The following is an 18,468-nucleotide window of genomic DNA, read 5'->3' on the forward strand; positions in this document are numbered from 1 at the left end:
AATAATATTTAAAAGCCTGGTACTTATGAATTCTTTCAAAAGTTAAGGGATGAAAGAAAATCTGTTTATTGGGCATAAAGTTATATACTGTTCCTTAGAAACCAACGTTTGTCTTTCATGTAACTAGAAGTTGATGAAAAGGGGGAACTGAAACTGAAACCATCTGGAAAGTTCCAGTTCACAGAAGCAGCACTTCAAAAGCAGTAATGTCTTTACAAACCCTACTGTTGGATTAAAGCATCTCATTCCATTGGTGGGAAAGGATCACTGACACTTTACATAATAAATGTTTCCAGGATAGTAACTGTGGTCCCTGAACCAAAGACCAGGAATAAAGGCTACCTACCTGTTCCTGTGTAGAGCACTTATCAACACCCGCGGCAAAAAAACACTACACCCACTCACTTCCTCTCCGGCTCAGTCCTCTGGTCCTAAGAGGCTACTTTATCCGGGAGTTTTGTTGGAATGCAGGATCCTAGAGGCAGCATTTGCATTTCAACCCAATAACACATTCTCTCTTCACCCTTACCCTCCCAGCTGATGTGAAGATACGATTTAGGGCATCAGTTTTTTTAAGATAGGAAGGGAAAAAAATATTTTCATACTATTTAAGAGCATGAGTTCTGGAGATACCTGGAAAATTAGTAAGAAGCCTAGGCAGTTACTACACACCCAGTAGTAGCCTAGTCCTGTAGCCGGTCACAAGAATCAGGAAAGTAGTGTCCTCAAAAGGAACGGGGGCTCGGATGTTCAGTAAGGATCCCGGACCGGCACACTCAATTTATACGGTAATTCACGGATGCCATTGTTTAGACAAATGAGCCTGCATTTTCTTAGAGACCCTGTAATGGGGCCCCTGTGGTTCAAACTTACGTGATCTGAGAAGAGCCTGGGAGCCTGTCTGGGGTCTGGGCTTCCGCCCCGCAGGACAGGTGATTAAATACTTACAACCTCTGGCTCGCGTGCTCCAGGCTCTCCCGCGAAGGGCTCTCGGGAGCCTCCTCCAAACCCCGCCTGGGGCCCTGCGGCGGGCCCAGCTCCCTGCGCCACGCAGCGGGATCCCGGGCCGGGCGGGAGGCGGCGGGGGCTCCGAACCCGGAGCCCTGCACCCTACTGTGGGTGTACATGGTCCAGAGCCCGCGGGGCCCGGGCCGCCGCCGCTGCGGGAAGGATGAGGGCCGAGCTGGGACGCTTCGCGGGTCTCGAGATGCGATTCCGAAGAGCGGGAGCGGCGGGTTTAGCAGCTGAGTTTCGATTCCCGCTACCAGCCGCGGGCTGCCCCGCCCCCCGGGACTTCCCCGACCTTGCTCCTCCCTGGGGCCCTCTGACCTGATCGCAGGTGACAGAGCCGGCCGCGCGCCCCGCCTGGGATGTTGTATGGAGCGCGCCTGGCCAGCTACAGGTGAGTTGGTTTGAGGTCTCACAACCATCTTAAAGGGTGATAAAGTTATCTATGATCAATCACGGAGACCTCATGCAAGCAGGGAGTAGGGAGTAGCCACCAGGTAGCTGAAATCCTGAAAGACACTTAGGACTATTTAACAGGTCACCCTAATTTGAGGTTCCTGCAGGATATTTGAGACTGTGAACAATATATTAACCTTCAGATTCCAGAGATTAGGTCAATAATTAAAATTATCTAAACAAAATTTGGCCTTTTATCAGTTTTGACTGCTGTTTGGTTTTTGCCAAGTAGTTTCATTTTTTTTAATTTTTTTTAAAATTTTATTTATTTATTTATTTATTTATTTATTTATTTATTATTTTGGCTGCCGTTGGGTCTTTGTTGCTGCGCACAGGCTTTCTCTAGTTGCAGCAAGCAGGGGCTACTCTTTGTTGCGGTGCTCAGGCTTCTCATTGTGGTGGCTTCTCTTGTTGTGGAGCATGGGCTCTAGACGCATGGGCTTCATTAGTTGCAGCACGCAGGCTCAGTAGTTACGGCTCACGGGCTCTAGAGCACAGGCTTAGTAGTTGTGGCACACGGGCTTAGTTGCTCCATGGCATGTGGGATCTTCCCAGACCAGGGCTGGACCCCATGCCCCCTGCATTGGCAGGCGGATTCTTCACCACTGTGCCAGCAGGGGGGCTGGACCCCATGCCCCCTGCATTGGCAGGCGGATTCTTCACCACTGTGCCAGCAGGGAAGCCCCTGCCAAGTACTTTCAAGTTAAAGGAAATGGAAAGTGAAATCAAAAGTGAAAGAAAAAGCAGAACTGGAGCAGCAAGCTGGGGGGAAGGCAGAGATGATTCTCTACGCAGCCCTGCTAAGTGATTGATCAGACATTAAAGAAATTTTGATTAAATACCTGCTCTGTGCAAGACATTGGGCAGTAATTCAACTATGGTATGGGAATAGTTTAAAATATGATTTGCAAGATTCTATAGGTCCAGGGGTGAGTCCCTGCATCCAATTTTTTAATAGCTCCTGGATGACTCTGATGTGTGCTGCGATGATCACCACTGTCCTTTGTGTAGATGGCTACCCAAAGATAAAAGAAGGCTCTTCCCTCACCCAACCGCTACTCTAGAAGACACGTAAACAAACGTTAATGCCACCATGGGTTAAGCGAAATAACAAGATGTGTAAGGCTATTGAATGTTCAGGGAAAGTAGGGATTAGCCCTCCGAATAATTCAAAGAAAAGGGACATTTTAGAATGAGCCGCAAAAGTCAAGGAGTTCACCAAGAAGGAGGCACAATGCTGGAGCCTTGTGGCTTACACTGACAAGGTGTGTACCTACTCCAGGTGGGGGGGGAATGGCTGGAACACCCCAGCCTATAGTCATCAAGCCACTTAGGAGTTCGATTGTTTTGCTTATATTACTGGTGCTTAGAAAATAAAGACAAACACATGTTTGATAGCTAGTGAAAGATTTCAATGAATGGTGGGCAGTGTGTGGAGTAGGACAGGAGAGGAGAAGGTAAAGGCAAGGGACTTGTTAGGGAAGGAAGTCAGGGTTTCTATGCCACCTGCAGTGTTAGAGGTCTGTCAAGTAGACCGCAGGTTCTCAAATATCAGAGCCCATCAGAACCACCTGGAGGGTGTATTGAAACACACTTCTGGACGCTAACCCTTGTGTTTCTGATTCAGTAGGTCTGGGGTGGGACCCTGTGGGGTATTGTGAGGATCAGTTGTTCTCAAATGGAGTTGACTTTGTCTCCAGCAGATATTTGGCAACACCTGGAGATCATTTTTATTGTGAAGCCTGGAAGCCGGTGGAAGTGGGGCTATTGGCATCTAGTGGAGGCCAGGGATAATGCTAAACACCTTACAGTGCACAGGACAGCCCCCCACACAGAGAATCATCCTGCCCCAAACGTCAGTAGATCAGGTTAAAAAATCCTGACCTACACAATATGTCTAGTTGAGAATCCCAGTAATTTAATGGTTGCTGTTTTTATGGTGACTTTAAGGTTTTAGCTTTGTAAAATGGGTAGGTGGCACAACCATTCATCATGGATCAGGAGGAAGGTGAGATTTTGAGAACAGTTGGGTTGGAGGTGACTGCAGGGTGAGAAATGCAAACAATGAATCTGGGTGGGCTTTCTGGAGGTGATCTTCAGAATCTCTTCTGCTGGGAAAATATCACAGAAACTTTTTTTTTCAGAAGAGAAAGTAGTTGTTTTGGTGGTTGGATTAAATTCAAGTTTTGAGTAAGGGAAAGCCCATTAGGGGAAAACCAGTTCTGTTAAAGGAGCTGGTAATAGTAATACTGACTTCAGGAATACATTTAGTTGACCATATTTATTTTACAACACAACCATGTAACACACCCACGTTTCAAACATGAGATAGAAATAGAAGATAATGGGCAAAATCTAAATTGCTTATTCTGTTCACTTCTCGCTTTGCTACATTCTCAAAGTGTTTTTAAAAATGTGAATATGTTTTCTAAAGTGTGAATTGTAATAAACATCTAAAAGCTTCTTCAGGGTGCTCAACAGTGAGTCATCCATGAAACTATACATAGAGAACCCTAACAGTGCTACCAGAAAACTACGAGAACTAATCAATGAATTTGGTAAAGTAGCAGGATACAAAATTGATGCACAGAAATCTCCTGCATTCCTATACACTAAAGACGAAAAATCTGAAAGAGAAATTAAGGAAACACTCCCATTCACCACTGCAACAAAAAGAATAAAATACCTAGGAATAAACCTACCTAAGGAGACAAAAGACCTGTATGCAGAAAACTATGACACTGATGAAAGAAATTAAAGATGATACAAATAGATGGAGAGATATATCATGTTCTTGGATTGGAAGAATCAACATTGTGAAAATGACTATACTATCCAAAGCAATCTACAGATTCAATGCAATCCCTATCAAACTACCACTGACATTTTTCACAGAACTAGAACAAAAAATTGCACACTTTGTGTGGAAACACAAAAGACTCCCAAATAGCCAAAACAATCTTGAGAAAGAAAAACGGAGCTGGAGGAATTAGGCTGCTGGACTTCAGACTATACTACAAAGCTACAGTAATCAAGACAGTATGGTACTGGCACAAAAGCAGAAATATAGATCAATGGAAAAGGATAGAAAGCCCAGAGATAAACCCATGCATATAAGGTCACCTTATTTTCGATAAAGGAAGCAAGAATATACAATGGAGAAAAGACAGCCTCTTCAATAAGTGGTGCTGGGAAAACTGGACAGCTACATGTAAAAGAATGAAATTAGAACACTCCCTAACACCATACACAAAAATAAACTCAGAATGGATTAAAGACCTAAAAGTGAGCCCAGACACTATCAAACTCTTAGAGGAAAACATAAGCAGAACACTCTATGACCTAAATCACAACAAGATCCTTTTTGACCCACCTCCTAGAGAAATAGAAATAAAATCAAAAATAAACAAATGGGACCTAATGAAACTTCAAAGCTTTTGCACAGCAAAGGAAACCATAAACAAGACCAAAAGACAACCCTCAGAATGGGAGAAAATATTTGCAAACGAAGCAACTGACAAAGGATTAATCTCCAAAATTGACATATTGACATATGAGCTGCAGCTCAGTATCAAAAAAACAAACAACCCAATCCAAAAATGGGCAGAAGATCTAAACAGACATTTCTCTGAAGAAGATAAATAGATTGCACACAAACACATGAAAGTATTCTCAACATCACTAATCATTAGAGAAATGCAAAATCAAAACTACAATGAGGTATCAACTCACACAGTCAGAATGGCCACCATCAAAAAAATCTACAAACAATAGTTGCTGGAGAGGGTGTGGAGAAAAGGGAACCCCCTTGCACTGTTGGTGGGAATGTAAATTGATACAGCCACTATAGAGAACAGTATGGAGGTTCCTTATAAAACTAAAAATAGGGGGCTTCCCTGATGGCGTAGTGGTTGAGAGTCTGCCTGCCGATGTCAGGGACACGGATTCGTGCCCCAGTCCAGGAAGATCCCACATGCAGTGCAGCGGCTGGGCCCGTGAGCCATAGCTGCTAAGCCTGCACGTCTGGGGCCTGTGCTCTGCAACGAGAGAGGCCACAACAGTGAGAGGCCCATGTACCACACACACACAAAAAACTAAAAATAGAACTACCATACGACCCAGCAATCCCACTACTGAGCATATACCCTGGGAAAACCATAATTCAAAAAGAATCATGTACCACAATGTTCATTGCAGCTCTATTTACAATAGCCAGGACATGGAAGCAACCTAAGTGTCCATCGACAGACGAATGGATAAAGAAGATGTGGCACATATATACAATGGAATATTACTCAGCCACGAAAAGAAGTGAAACTGAGTTATTTGTAGTGAGGTGGATGGACCTACAAACTGTCATACAGAGTGAAGTAAGTCAGAAGGAGAAAAACAAATACTGTATGCTAACACATATATATGGAATCTAAAAAAAAAAAAAAATGCTTCTGAAAAACCTAGGGGCAGGACAGGAATAAAGACGCAGACGTAGAGAATGGACTTGAGGACATGGGGAGCGGGAAGGGTAAGCTGGGACGAAGTGAGAGAGTGGCATGGACATATATACGCTACCAAACATAAAATAGATAGCTAGTGGGAAGCAGCCGCATAGCACAGGGAGATCAGCTCGGTGCTTTGTGACCACCTAGAGGGGTGGGATGGGGAGGGTGGGAGGGAGATGCAAGAGGGAGGAGATATGGGGCTATATGTATACGTATAGCTGATTCACTTTGTTATAAAGCAGAAACTAACACACCGTCGTATACTCCAATAAAGATGTTAAAAAAAAAAAAGGAGTGAGTCATCTACTGGCTTATCACCCATTCTCTCACCTTATTTGTGTGCATTTGTATGAGAAGATGGTCTGGCCTTTACATGGTTTTCCTGAGGTGTGCACCTCTGTAGTAATGCTGGTGGAGAGAAGCAGGGTAGGGAAGGTTCTGGATCCCCATCACTGTTTCCACCCTAGTACTTTAGCCCTTATCTCTTCTATACAGTGGACTGCTGCCTGATTTTTGTTTGAAGCAAGAGTTCCATGGCTTTAAAAGTTTGTCGAACCACTATACTAGACAATTGCCTATATGTTTTAAGGGACCTGGGGAACATGTGAAGTCTAGTGAGATTGTTAAATTGCCTGAAATTTGGCCAATTAGAGATTTGTTTAGGAAATGGTTTTCTTTTAAAATAGAACTGCCTCCGGGGAATAATCATGTATTCCTTCCTTTAGGTAAAGGAGTTTAATCTGAGCAAAAGACATTTTGGTGGGGGAAGAGGGAAGCTGAGTGAAAAGAGGAGGATTTCAAAAGCTGTACAAAAGAAAATGCTGTAAAATGAGGCATTGTCGGGAAATGGGAATTCAGGGCTCAGTGAGCAATTTTAGCTAGCCCAATGAGCAAAAATTACATCAGAAAGAACCTTCACCTACCTGGTCTAATGCTAACATCCAATGTGTCTTTATTTTCTGAAGAAATAAATGGGAATATATATCTGATTTTTAAATCGGTTGCCTTAGATTATTCCTTCATTAGTGTGAATAAATATATATAAATAGAGACACATGGACTTGGCTTTTTCTTGTTAAGTGTCCCGTGAGAACAGTCTGAAAATTCTAAAAAGTCTTGCTTCCTTAAATTTGATTCTGCAGTGGAAAGCTGGATTAATCCAATAGATGTAGGACAGCAGTTATTCTAAAGCTTTTTTTTTCCCTCTTCTAACAAAGGAGCTATGTGAAACACCTAATACTTGGCATCTCCTCATTTTAAGTGTGTGTGTGTGTGTGTGTGTGTGTGTGTGTGTGTGTGTGTGTGTGTGTGTGTGTGTGTGTGTGTGTGTGTGTGTGTGTGTGTGTGTGAGTGAGCATATTTCTATCATGACAATTTCATATTCTTTAGAAATTCTTCAAATTTGTAACATAAAATCAGGAATGCTGCAGTAATAAGTCACCTTAAGTTCATGTAAGAAATATTTATTGAATGATAAGTATATGCCATCTACTCTATCAGACCCGGGCACTACAGTGGGGAACAAACAGAACCTTGTTATTCTAGCTCCATGTTTAAGATTATCTAACTACCACCTATTTTAGGAAACATAAATTTAGAGAGGTAAAGTGACTTGTCAGCATTATGTAACAAATCTATGGCAGAATCAGAACTTGAATTTAGGTCTTCTGAATCCAAGTCTAGCTTTTTACATTTTGAAAGATGATTGTGACAAAATATGTTTTTTGACAAAATTCGGAATTTGGAACGTTTCTCAATTATTATAATTTTCCCAAAGAGCAGCTGTATATTATTTTCCAAAACAGTTGTGTCAAAGTTTCTAAACCTATCAGAATCTACATTAATAAAAGCCTTAACACTCCAATATGCAATCCTATAATTACATGATCAAACTACCTATACGACAGTACTTTATATAACATGTCAAATTTTCATGACTAGCAAACATGCTAATCTTGGTTCAAATCCCTTTTCTTTAACAGTGTTAAAATAGTTAGCTTTATAGTGTATCACAAAGAATTCTACTTAAGAATGGAAAGATGTACATTTGTTCCCTCTATTTTTCTGACGACAATGTGTCCTGTCACTTGGGAAAATAAGGAATATAGAAATGTGCTTTCCGTAATATTTCTTATCTTCTGGAAGGTGGCTGAATTTCGTTGTTTGTAAATTCAAATCTAAGGAATAGGTAGTTACTTCCATCTCTGGGTTCTAACACTGTGTAGTAGCCTTCACAAGGCCTCTACTGGCTGCAGGGAGAAAGGAATCTCCTTTAACTTGGGAAAAACTGAAGACTCAAGTCAGTGGCTTGGGAGAGAGAGTCCCCTGAACTTGTTCTTTACCTATGATGAATGATGAATCGAAGAGAAACTCTCTAGAGCACTATTTTTTATCCAATCACTGTGCCTTTTCCAAAAGTGCCCCCTCTTAGGGAACTCCTAACTGTTCCGATGTTTTAACTCTAAGCCAACTCCATTGTGAGCATTCACAGTCCTTTGTAAATATCACGAGGTCATTAAGAGAGTGTGTGGTGCTGGGAGGCGGGCTGGGGGAAGCAAAAGACCTGCCCTTGAGACCTGGCAGTGCCATTTAAGAGTTTTTTGACCTCAGGCAAGCACTAAAACACTCTGAACTTTGGTTGCTTCATTTGTAAGATGGAAATATTAATCATAATACCACCTGTCCAATCTACTTTTAGGGGTTTGTGAGAGCCAAATGAGATAACATATGTGAAAGTGGTTTGTAAATTGCACCTTGATGATGTATAAATGGAAGTTATTTTGATCTGTCAACACAAGAGCTTTATATATGTTTTCTAATAATACTTAAATTTGTCAAAGTGTTCTTAACTTCAGTTCCAGCAGCTCTTGGCTTTCAATTGCTAAAACATTACAGAGCTATATCCTTAGTGTGTTTTATCTTGAAATCTCTTTCAGAATAGAAATAAAGCAGTATATAGTTTTACCTACCAACATATAAATGCCTGGCACAGCAGTACAGTCCCCAGTGAAACTGGAACTCTTTTGGCATAACTGGAAGGCACTGAGCACTTCATAGACATTTTGTGACACTGTTCCATCTCTAATTCCTTCTGGAATCTGACAAGAGTTCCATTTCTATAGTTAAGACCTAGGGTTCTCCTATCTGACTTGACTTGGAGAAGGAGTCATATTAGAAATTCCCATGGCCTTTCAGTACTTCCAGGAATGTGATTTGGAGTTGGGATCCCCACAGGCGCACAACACAGGCTGAAGTTCAAGACTCTTCTGAGTGGTCGTCAGCAGCTCACCAACTATGTGGCTCCATTCCTGAGGTACCAGTAAAATGGTTAAGGTAATGAAGTTACATGCAGCCCGCGGATAGAGAGTGATTCCTATGTTATCTACCAGGGGTTTGCTGTTCAAACTTTAGTCTGTCAGATGGATCTGTGTTTAGATCTTGGCTCCACCACTTACAACTGAGAGGCTTTGGGTGAATTACTGAACATCCAGGGCCTCAGTTTCTTCAACTGTAAAATGGGAATAAGAGTCATAAGACCAACTGAATACTGTTGTTGTATACATTAGGTAAGTACAAAGTGCTTAGTACCATGTATCCAACCAAGTGTAATCGATAAATAAATGCAGTGATCATTATTATTTAAACTCAAAAACTATTGAAGTTTTTGGGCTTATTCAAGTATATTGCAAGCTGGGCAAAATACTTGAATAAGCACTTTACGTGCAAAAAAAAAAAAGATATCCAAATAGCTAATAAATGTATGAAAAGGGGCTCCACTTCATTTGTCTTGGGGGAAATGCAAATTGAAATTACAATGAGATACCTCCACACACTCAACAGAAGGGCTAAAATTAAAAGGAAAAAACTATTGTGAGCAAGGATGTGAAACAATTAAACCTCTCATGCTCTTCTAATGGGCTTGTAAATTATAGACAACCTGTTTGGAAAAGTGTTGGCAGAATCTTCTAAGGCTGAATATTTTCATATCCAGCCATTCCACTGTACATGTGTTCACCAAATCATGTGCAAGGATGTTCATATGAGCATCTTTCATGGGAGTGGAAAACTAGAAACTGCTCACAAGTCTATCAACAAAAGATTAAGAAATTGTGGTAAATTCCTACAGTGTACTGCCACTATATAATAGGGGCTCCATATTTGTCATTGTCTAAATACTAGTTAGCCATTATCTTACTTCCTCAGGCTATTGCAGGCATCATTGTATTTCTATCTAGTCCTCCGTCACTCATGTAACTTAGATTGATTAAACTTTAGGTTCAGCTGCAATAGTATAGACTCAAATTAGCTGTGGCTTAAATAGCTTAGAAATTTGCTCTTAGGTACCAGTCCTGGCATATGCAGGCCAGGGCTAGTAAGTGACTCTATGATGTCAAGGGTCCAGGCTTCTATTGTGTCACTCTGCCTTCTCTAGTGTGTTTCTCTTATCTGTATGTAATGCATAAATGAGCCAGCCAGTGATGAGGGAGAAAAGGAAACCAGAGGACAAGTCCATTCCTTTAAAGTGTACGCCCTAGAGATTGCACTCGTCACTTTTGCTCACATTTTACTGGACAAAATTTAGTTACATGGCCAAACCTAGTTATAAGAGAAGCCAAGATATACCCTAAGAAAACCATAATTCAGAAAGAGTCATGTACCACAATGTTCATTGCAGCTCTATTTACAATAGCCAGGACATGGAAGCAACCTAAGTGTCCATCGACAGACAAATGGATAAAGAAGCTGTGGCACATATATACAATGGAGTATTACTCAGCCATAAAAAGAAATGAAATTGAGTTATTTGTAGTGAGGTGGATGGACCTAGAGTCTGTCATACAGAGTGAAGTAAGTCAGAAAGAGAAAGACAAATACCATATGCTAACATATATATATGGAATCTAAAAAAAAAAGAAGGGCTCTGAAGAACCTAGGGGCAGGACAGGAATAAAGATGCAGATGTAGAGAATGGACTTGAGGACACGGGGAGGGGGAAGGATAAGCTGGGACGAATTGAAAGAGTGGCATGGACATATATACACTACCGAATGTACGATAGCTAGAGGGTAGCAGCTGCATAGCACAGGGAGATCAGCTCGGTGCTTTGTGACCACCTAGAGGGGTGGGATAGGGAGGGTGGGAGGGAGACGCAAGAGGGAGTGGATTATGGGGATATAAATATACATATAGCTGATTAATTTTGTTATACAGCAGAAACTAACACACCATTGTAAAGCAATTATACTCCAATAAAGATGTTAAAAAAAGATTACAAAGGGAAGAAGTCTCCGATGGAGGATGTTGGCAGAAACCACCTCGTTATCAAAATTAACATCACTAGTAACCATAAAAATAGAAATTGTGTGCTCTTTTACAGTCATCAGTGAGAAGAAAACAGTTTCATTTCTGCAATATGCACAACCATCGTGAAGAAAAACCGGACCAATCCAAACGGAGGGACATTCTCCAAAATAATTGGCCTGTGATCTTTAAGTTTCAAGATGATAAAGGCCAAGGAAGGGGTGAGAAAATGTCCCAAGTTCAATGAGTCTGAAGAGTGGTGACAGCTAAATGCAAAGATTGGATCTTTGACTCTAAAGGATATTATTTGGATACTTCGTAAAAACTGAATGGGATGTGAGAGATGAATTTGATATGAAGATTTTGATGGTTGTATAGTAAGTAGGGAGGTGAATTCTCTGTTCCGAAAGAGTTCATGTGATTAGCTTAGGCCACTCAGATAATTCCTCTATCTTAAGTTCAAGTTAAGTAACCTTGACTATATCTGCAAAATCCCTTTTGCTGTAAAACAACACAATCATGGGAGTTACACCAGGAGGCAAAGATAGTGGGGGTCATTTTAGAATTTTGCCCATCACAAGATAGAAGAGAGAAATGTTTTTGAGTCTTCTGTCAAACAATATATGTAAAGAGGGGAAGGTGAAAATCTGCTTCTCAGATTCATGAAATAGGCATTGGGAAATTCTGGACTATGACCTTTGAGACATCTTCAGCAGTGAAATTCTTTGATTTGTCTTTACGAGGCTGTAAGAGCATGCACAGTATGTTTCTGATTTACTGTTGCATTCCCAGCACTTAGCTTAAGGACTGGCACATAGTAGATGCTCAAAAATGTTGAGGGGAGCTTCCCTGGTGGCACAGTGGTTGAGAGTCTGCCTGCCGATGCAGGGGACACGGGTTCGTGCCCCGGTCCGGGAGGATCCCACATGCCCCGGAGCGGCTGGGCCCGTGAGCCGTGTCCGCTGAGCCTGCGCGTCCGGAGCCTGTGCTCCGCAACGGGAGAGGCCACAACAGTGAGAGGCCCGCGTACCGCAAAAAAAAAAAAAAAATGTTGAGGGTATGAAGAAAAAACTATGAGTGAGGGATTAGCTATGGCAACCAAAGATTTATTTCCTTATTTGACTAATCAAAATCTTCAGTGCTGGTCCCTCAGTTAGTTATTCTTCCAAACTAGCCAGGTTAAGGAGAAACCTGATAGTTAATTTCCAGTTCCCTCTTTTTTTTTTTTTTGCAGTACGCTGGCCTCTCACCGCCGCGGCTTCTCCCGCAGCGGAGCACAGGCTCCAGACGCGCAAGCTTAGCAGCCGTGGCTCACGGGCACAGCCTCTCCGCAGCTGGTGGGATCCTCCCGGACAGGGGCACGAACCTGTGTACCCTGCACAACCACTGCGCCACCAGGGAAGCCCCCAGTTCCCTCTTGATTGATGGTATTTGTGTATATATAGAATTCCAGAGGTGTTTTTCTTTTGTAAATATAATTTACCAGGAAGACTTAGAACATATTCATTTATCAATAAAAGCAAGTAATATATTCAGAACGTAAGGATCTTATGATGCTATGTTGTTTCAATTAACATATATTATGATGAAAGCTTAAAACATTACTATATAGGGATATAGGAGGAAATTATATTAAAGATTATTTTGGAAATTAAAAAAAGGGAGAAGCCAAGAAATGTCTTAATTCAGCATTCAAAACTTATTTGTTGAGTACCTAGTGTGTACCAGGCACTGGGGATATAGCAGTGAATCAATCCATCAAAAAGCCCTGCCATAGGGGCTTCCCTGGTGGCGCAGTGGTTGAGAGTCCGCCTGCCGTTGCAGGGGACGCGGGTTCGTGCCCCAGTCCGGGAGGATCCCACATGCTGCGGAGTGGCTGGGCCCGTGAGCCATGGCCGCTGAGCCTGTGCATCCGGAGCCTGTGCTCCGCAGCGGGAGAGAGGCCACAACAGTGAGAGGCCCGCGTACCGCAAAAAAAAAGCCCTGCCATAATGAAGCTTTCATTCTAGATGGACAGCTAACAAAAATAAGACATGTAGTGTGTTAAATATTGTTAAATACTATGGTAGTCAGATTTCAAGATGGCCGGCAGTAATTCTTGCATCCTACCCCAAAACTGGGATAAAATGTAATGTAGCAGTAGGCAATTAATAGAGATTTTAGTACCTGGAAGTGTGGTGCAGTTTAAAAAAAAACTGAAAATATGGGCTTGGTTTTGGAACAGAGAGCAGGAGCTGAAAGGACATTGCAGAAAAAGATAGTGAAGTTTAGGACCATTGAAGAGACTGTTAGTTGAAGCCTGTTAGCCTATGAGGAGGCTGCCAGTGAAAGATGAGGGAAATGTTATCAGGAACTGGGATCTTTGTTATGCGGTGATAGGTAGCTTAGCAACATTGTTACCTACAGTAATGTCGACAGTAGAAAATGTACCTAATAAACTGAGTGAGCTAGCTAAGGAGATTTCCAGGCAGAAGGTTGAAGATCCTGCCTAATTTATTCTTGCTGCTTATAGTAAAATATGAGAGGAGAGAGGTTACCCAAATGAAGGATTATTAAACAAAAGGAGCCAGGACTTGCTGGTTTTTCAAAGTGCCCTCTCAAATGGCTAAAGAGGAAGCTGAGAGTGGCTGTCAATTCTTTTGTTAAGACATCAGAATGATCTAAGGTGATAAATACCTCAAGGGAATTATTCAGTCAAAGAATAAAACTTTCAGAAGCTAAAGAGTGTTGTCCTTCAAAGTTTGTCCTTCAAGGCAAAAGACAAGGTGTGTTTTTTGTCCAATGGAATAAATCCAAATGAGATTCATAAAAAAATCTCAGACTTTTTGAGAGAATTGTATTTGCAGAAACACCACCAGTTTGGGCTAAAAGAGATATACATTGAAAAATGAAAATGGTCTTGTACTGACAGGAATCAGGCTGAGAAAACTACACAACTGCACACCTGGGCTACCTTTCATGGAAGAGGAAATGTGACTCTAAGGACAGATCTTAAAGCCCCAAGGGTGTAACCAAGTGCCATAAAGAGTTATCTCCATTCCTTGAGTCCTTATCAAGGAGGTATTAATCTGTACCTCCCTGGATTTCAAAATTGCTATAACCCAGTGATACCTACATGGCTTCCATTTTTCCCCTTTGAACAGAGTATCTCGACTAGTTATCCTATGCATATGCCACCATTTTATGTTGGATATATTGGATATATATATGTTGTATATTGGATATATACAAGTTATATATATATAACTTGTCCCTTTACTTCATAGGTCTTCAGATCAAGAGAACTGTACTGGAGGAGCTATACCTAAGTAACTACATGTAAGGAGCCTCACCTGCAACAGACATGATTTAGATGACAAGATTCTAGGTTTGAGCTGATGCTCCAGCTAATAAGTCATCATTCTCAGCACCTATAGGAGCAGCTCTTGGTTTGCTTTTTGTCCAGAAAGATTAGAGAGAAGTTACTGAACTGTAATGGAATGATGGCTTAGAAGGCTGATAAATAGACAACGTATAGGGAGCAGTCTTGAACGTTTATTTTAAATTGCTTCTAATAAGTCATTTCTCAGAACATTAGGCTAAAACCATAGGACTGTGTGCAAGCAGAATGACAATTTAGGCTTTTTTGTAGCTTGTGATAGAGTAGGTGTTGTAGAATATAGGAGAAGAATCATCAGCTGGTCTGTGAGGGAAGGATGATGAAATATGTGCACAGAATATACTACAACAGAGGCTATGGTGGTGAATTTAATACCTGACACTTTTCAGGAGAATGTGGGAAGTGTAAGGATATAAAAATTGTTTATTGATGTAAGAAATGTCTAACTGTTTAGACAGTGCTTTTGGAACTCCTTCCAAACACATATCCGTTGTGTCTGTTTGTCAGAGTATCATTTCTTTGGATCCCATGCAGGTGATCCCAAAAGGTCACATTGTTCTTTTGGCTGGAGTACAGAGACATCACATCAATGGGACGGATTTTGTGGCACCCTGTTGTAAAAAATAAAAGTATTTTGAAGAGCAGACCCACATCACCCTAAGTCCCTTTTGTTTTCAATAAATTTTCATGGCTATAATATAGGAAGGACACATAAGATGCTAGAAAAATAGTACAGTTTGTACAATGTCAGTATTCAATAGAGGTTTGGGGGCTTAATTTAGGTTAAAACAATCCAACAGACTTGTCTCAAAGCCTTACATACTCATGCAGAATCTGGCCACAGAAATAAAGTTAAGACCCAACAAAACACAGTATTTTCTATTTCCTGGCTGTGTTTGTCAGCAATGCTTTTTCTAAGGCAAAAGACCTTGGGTCATCATGCTGTTATTCCCTTTCAGGATGTATTTAATCCAAGAAACACATGCTTCTGGCTTATGAAATGCTATGATTAAGTTTTAAATCCCTGGGAAAAGAAATGAAGCAATCAATGTATCCTGCTATAAACAGTAATAGGCAGGTTAGTTCTGAGTTACTGTCAACAATCTGTGCTTCAGACCAGACGTTTAATTCTGGCCAGAATACTAAACTGTGTTCTAAAGAGATGACTGACACAGATTATTTGGGGAATTTTAAAGAAGAAAGTTACCCATATTGTGTCTTTTTCTTAGAGTACATGATGTTAAGTGAATTACTAGACTCCTCTGAACCTGTTTCCTTTTCTGTAAAACCACTCCTATCCATTTGCTTTTACATGATTTCAGAGCCAGATGTCATTATTCCACACTGGAAATCATAAAGTGTTTTTTTATAATTATTATTTAACAAGTTAACAATGGCGTACTGGATAATCTGGATCTGCATATAGTATTATAACAGTGAGACAGTAACATTTTTACAGATAATATAAATGTGCTCTACAGGAAGGTTGAGAATCTAAAAAGAAATTTTCCATTTATTATCTCATTATTATTTATCCTGACATAATCTGTGAAGAATGTTAGTTTCTTAGTTTTAAAGATGAAGCAAGCAACTCAGAATGAACACACACACACACACACACACACACACACACTGGGCTACTACTGTGTGTCAAACACTGTTAGGCACTGTGTTTGTTCCTGTGTTGTGTTAGTTCCAAAATCAGGCTTCAAATCGAATCCCCCTGTCTACTGCTCTCTACGCTCTCTAGCTCTGTTTGATCATATTGGGTTATTTTAATATTTATTTATTTATTTATTTAGGCTGTGCCGAGTCAGTTGTAGCTCGTGGGGTCTTTAGTTGCAGCATGTGGTATCTTTTTGTTGTGGCATGAGGACTCAGTTGCAGCATGTGAGATCCAGTTCCCTGACCAGGGATCAAAACCCGGGCCCCCTGCATTGGGAACGTGGAGTCATACCCACTGGACCACAAGGGAAGTCCCATATTGGGTATTTTAAAGGAGATACTATCCAGCAAGGAAATGAGGATTAAAGATATTGTCTTAGTCCATTCAGGCTGCTATAACAAAATACCACAGACTGGGTGGCTTATAAACAACAGAAATTTATTTATTTATTTATTTATTTATTATTTTTTGAATTTTATTTTATTTATTTTTTTATACAGCAGGTTCTTATTAGTTATCTATTTTATAAATATTAGTGTATGTATGTCAATCCCAATCTCCCAATTCATCCCACCACCACCACCACCCCTGCCACTTTCCCCCCTTGGTGTCCATACATTGGTTCTCTACATCTGTGTCTCTATTTCTGCCTTGCAGACCAACATCAGAAATTTATTGCTCAAAGTTCTGGAGGATGGAAGTCTGAGATCAGGACACCAGCACGGTTGGGTGAGGGGCTTCGTCTGGGTCACAGACTTTTTGTTGTAACCTCACGCAGCAGATTGAGCTAAGGTGTCCTGAGGAATCTCTTTTATAAAGGCACTAATCCCATTCATGAGGGCTCCACCCTTGTTACCTAATCACCTCCGAAAGTCCCTACCTCCTAATAACCATCACCTTTGGGGGTTAAGATTTAAACATGAATCTGGGGTGGGGGACACAAACATTCAGACCAAAGCAAATACACTGACATCACTTGCAAGTTTCCTTCAGGTAAGTGAATGAAAGATATGTACATAGAGAAATGACACATTTTTCTTGCATGTGCATTGCAACACATTCTCATATATCTCTTTCAGTGGCTCTTTTAGAATATTTAAGTCCAGAAAATCATGTATATAAGACACTGATGTTAATAGCAAGCAAACAAAAGGTTTGTATTAGTTTCCTAGGACTGCCATAACAAAATGGCAGAGCAGGTTCCTTCTGGGGGTTCTGAGGGAGAATCTGTTCCATGTTTGACATCTAGCTTCTGGTGTTTGTTAGAAATCCTTGGCGTCTCTTGGCTTATAGCTGCCAAACTTCAATCTCTGCCTCTGCCTTCATTCTTTTTTTTTTTTTTTTTTTTTTAAAATGGGCCTCTCCCCGTCGCGGCCTCTCCCCTTGCCAGACGCGCAAGCTCAAAGCCCATGGCTCCACGGCATGTGGGATCCTCCCAGACCGGGGCACAAACCCGTGTCCCCTGCATCGGCAGGCGGACTCTCAACCACTGCGCCACCAGGGAGGCCCATGCCTTCATTCTTGTGTGTCCTTATGTCTCCAAATCTCTCTCTCCCTGTAAGGACACTGGTCATTATATTTAAGGCCCGCCTTAATCCAATATGACCTCACTTTAACCTGATTACCTCTGCAAAGGCCCCATTTCCAAACAATGTCATATTCACATGTACAGATTTAGGTCTTCAACATATCTCTTTGGGGGACACAATTCAACTCACAACAGGGTTTTTAAAATTTTTTTTGCTAATTGAGGGTAAGTTGTAGACTTATAGCCCCATTACACCTAAATACCTCAGTGTGCATTTCCTACAAATAAAGACACTCTTCAACCATAGTATACTCATAAAAATCAAGAAATTAACATTGATACATACTACTATCTAAGCCGCAAGATTCCATGCAGATTTTGCTAGTTGTTCCCAAGAGTCCTTCATAACAAAACAGACAAAAAGCAGCCTTCTTTTCTCCTTTTTCTTTTTTGTCTTTATTATCCAGGATCCAATCTAGGACCTTTTAGTTGTCCTGTCTCTGATCTTTCTCAAGCTGGAAATGTTCCCAATTTTTCCTTGTCTCTAATGACCTTGACATTTTTGAAGAGTGCAGGCCAGTAACTTTGCTGTGTTCTTTGCAAAGGTTTGTCTGATGTCACCTCAAGAATG

General features: G+C 41.1%; 1 protein-coding gene across 1 annotated transcript in view; it reads right to left on the reverse strand.

Moving 5' to 3' along the window:
* The window catches only part of EPSTI1 (epithelial stromal interaction 1), a 100,182-nt gene extending 99,055 nt beyond the window's left edge, over positions 1-1,127 (reverse strand). Inside the window, 1 exon segment of the mRNA XM_007468623.1 lies at positions 949-1,127. Coding sequence (XP_007468685.1) covers positions 949-1,127 — 179 coding nt within the window.
* Between the last annotated feature and the right edge of the window lie 17,341 nt (positions 1,128-18,468).

This window comes from Lipotes vexillifer, unplaced genomic scaffold (genome assembly GCF_000442215.2).
Source record: "Lipotes vexillifer unplaced genomic scaffold, Lipotes_vexillifer_v1.1 scaffold479, whole genome shotgun sequence".
Taxonomy (NCBI): Eukaryota; Metazoa; Chordata; class Mammalia; order Artiodactyla; family Lipotidae; genus Lipotes; species Lipotes vexillifer.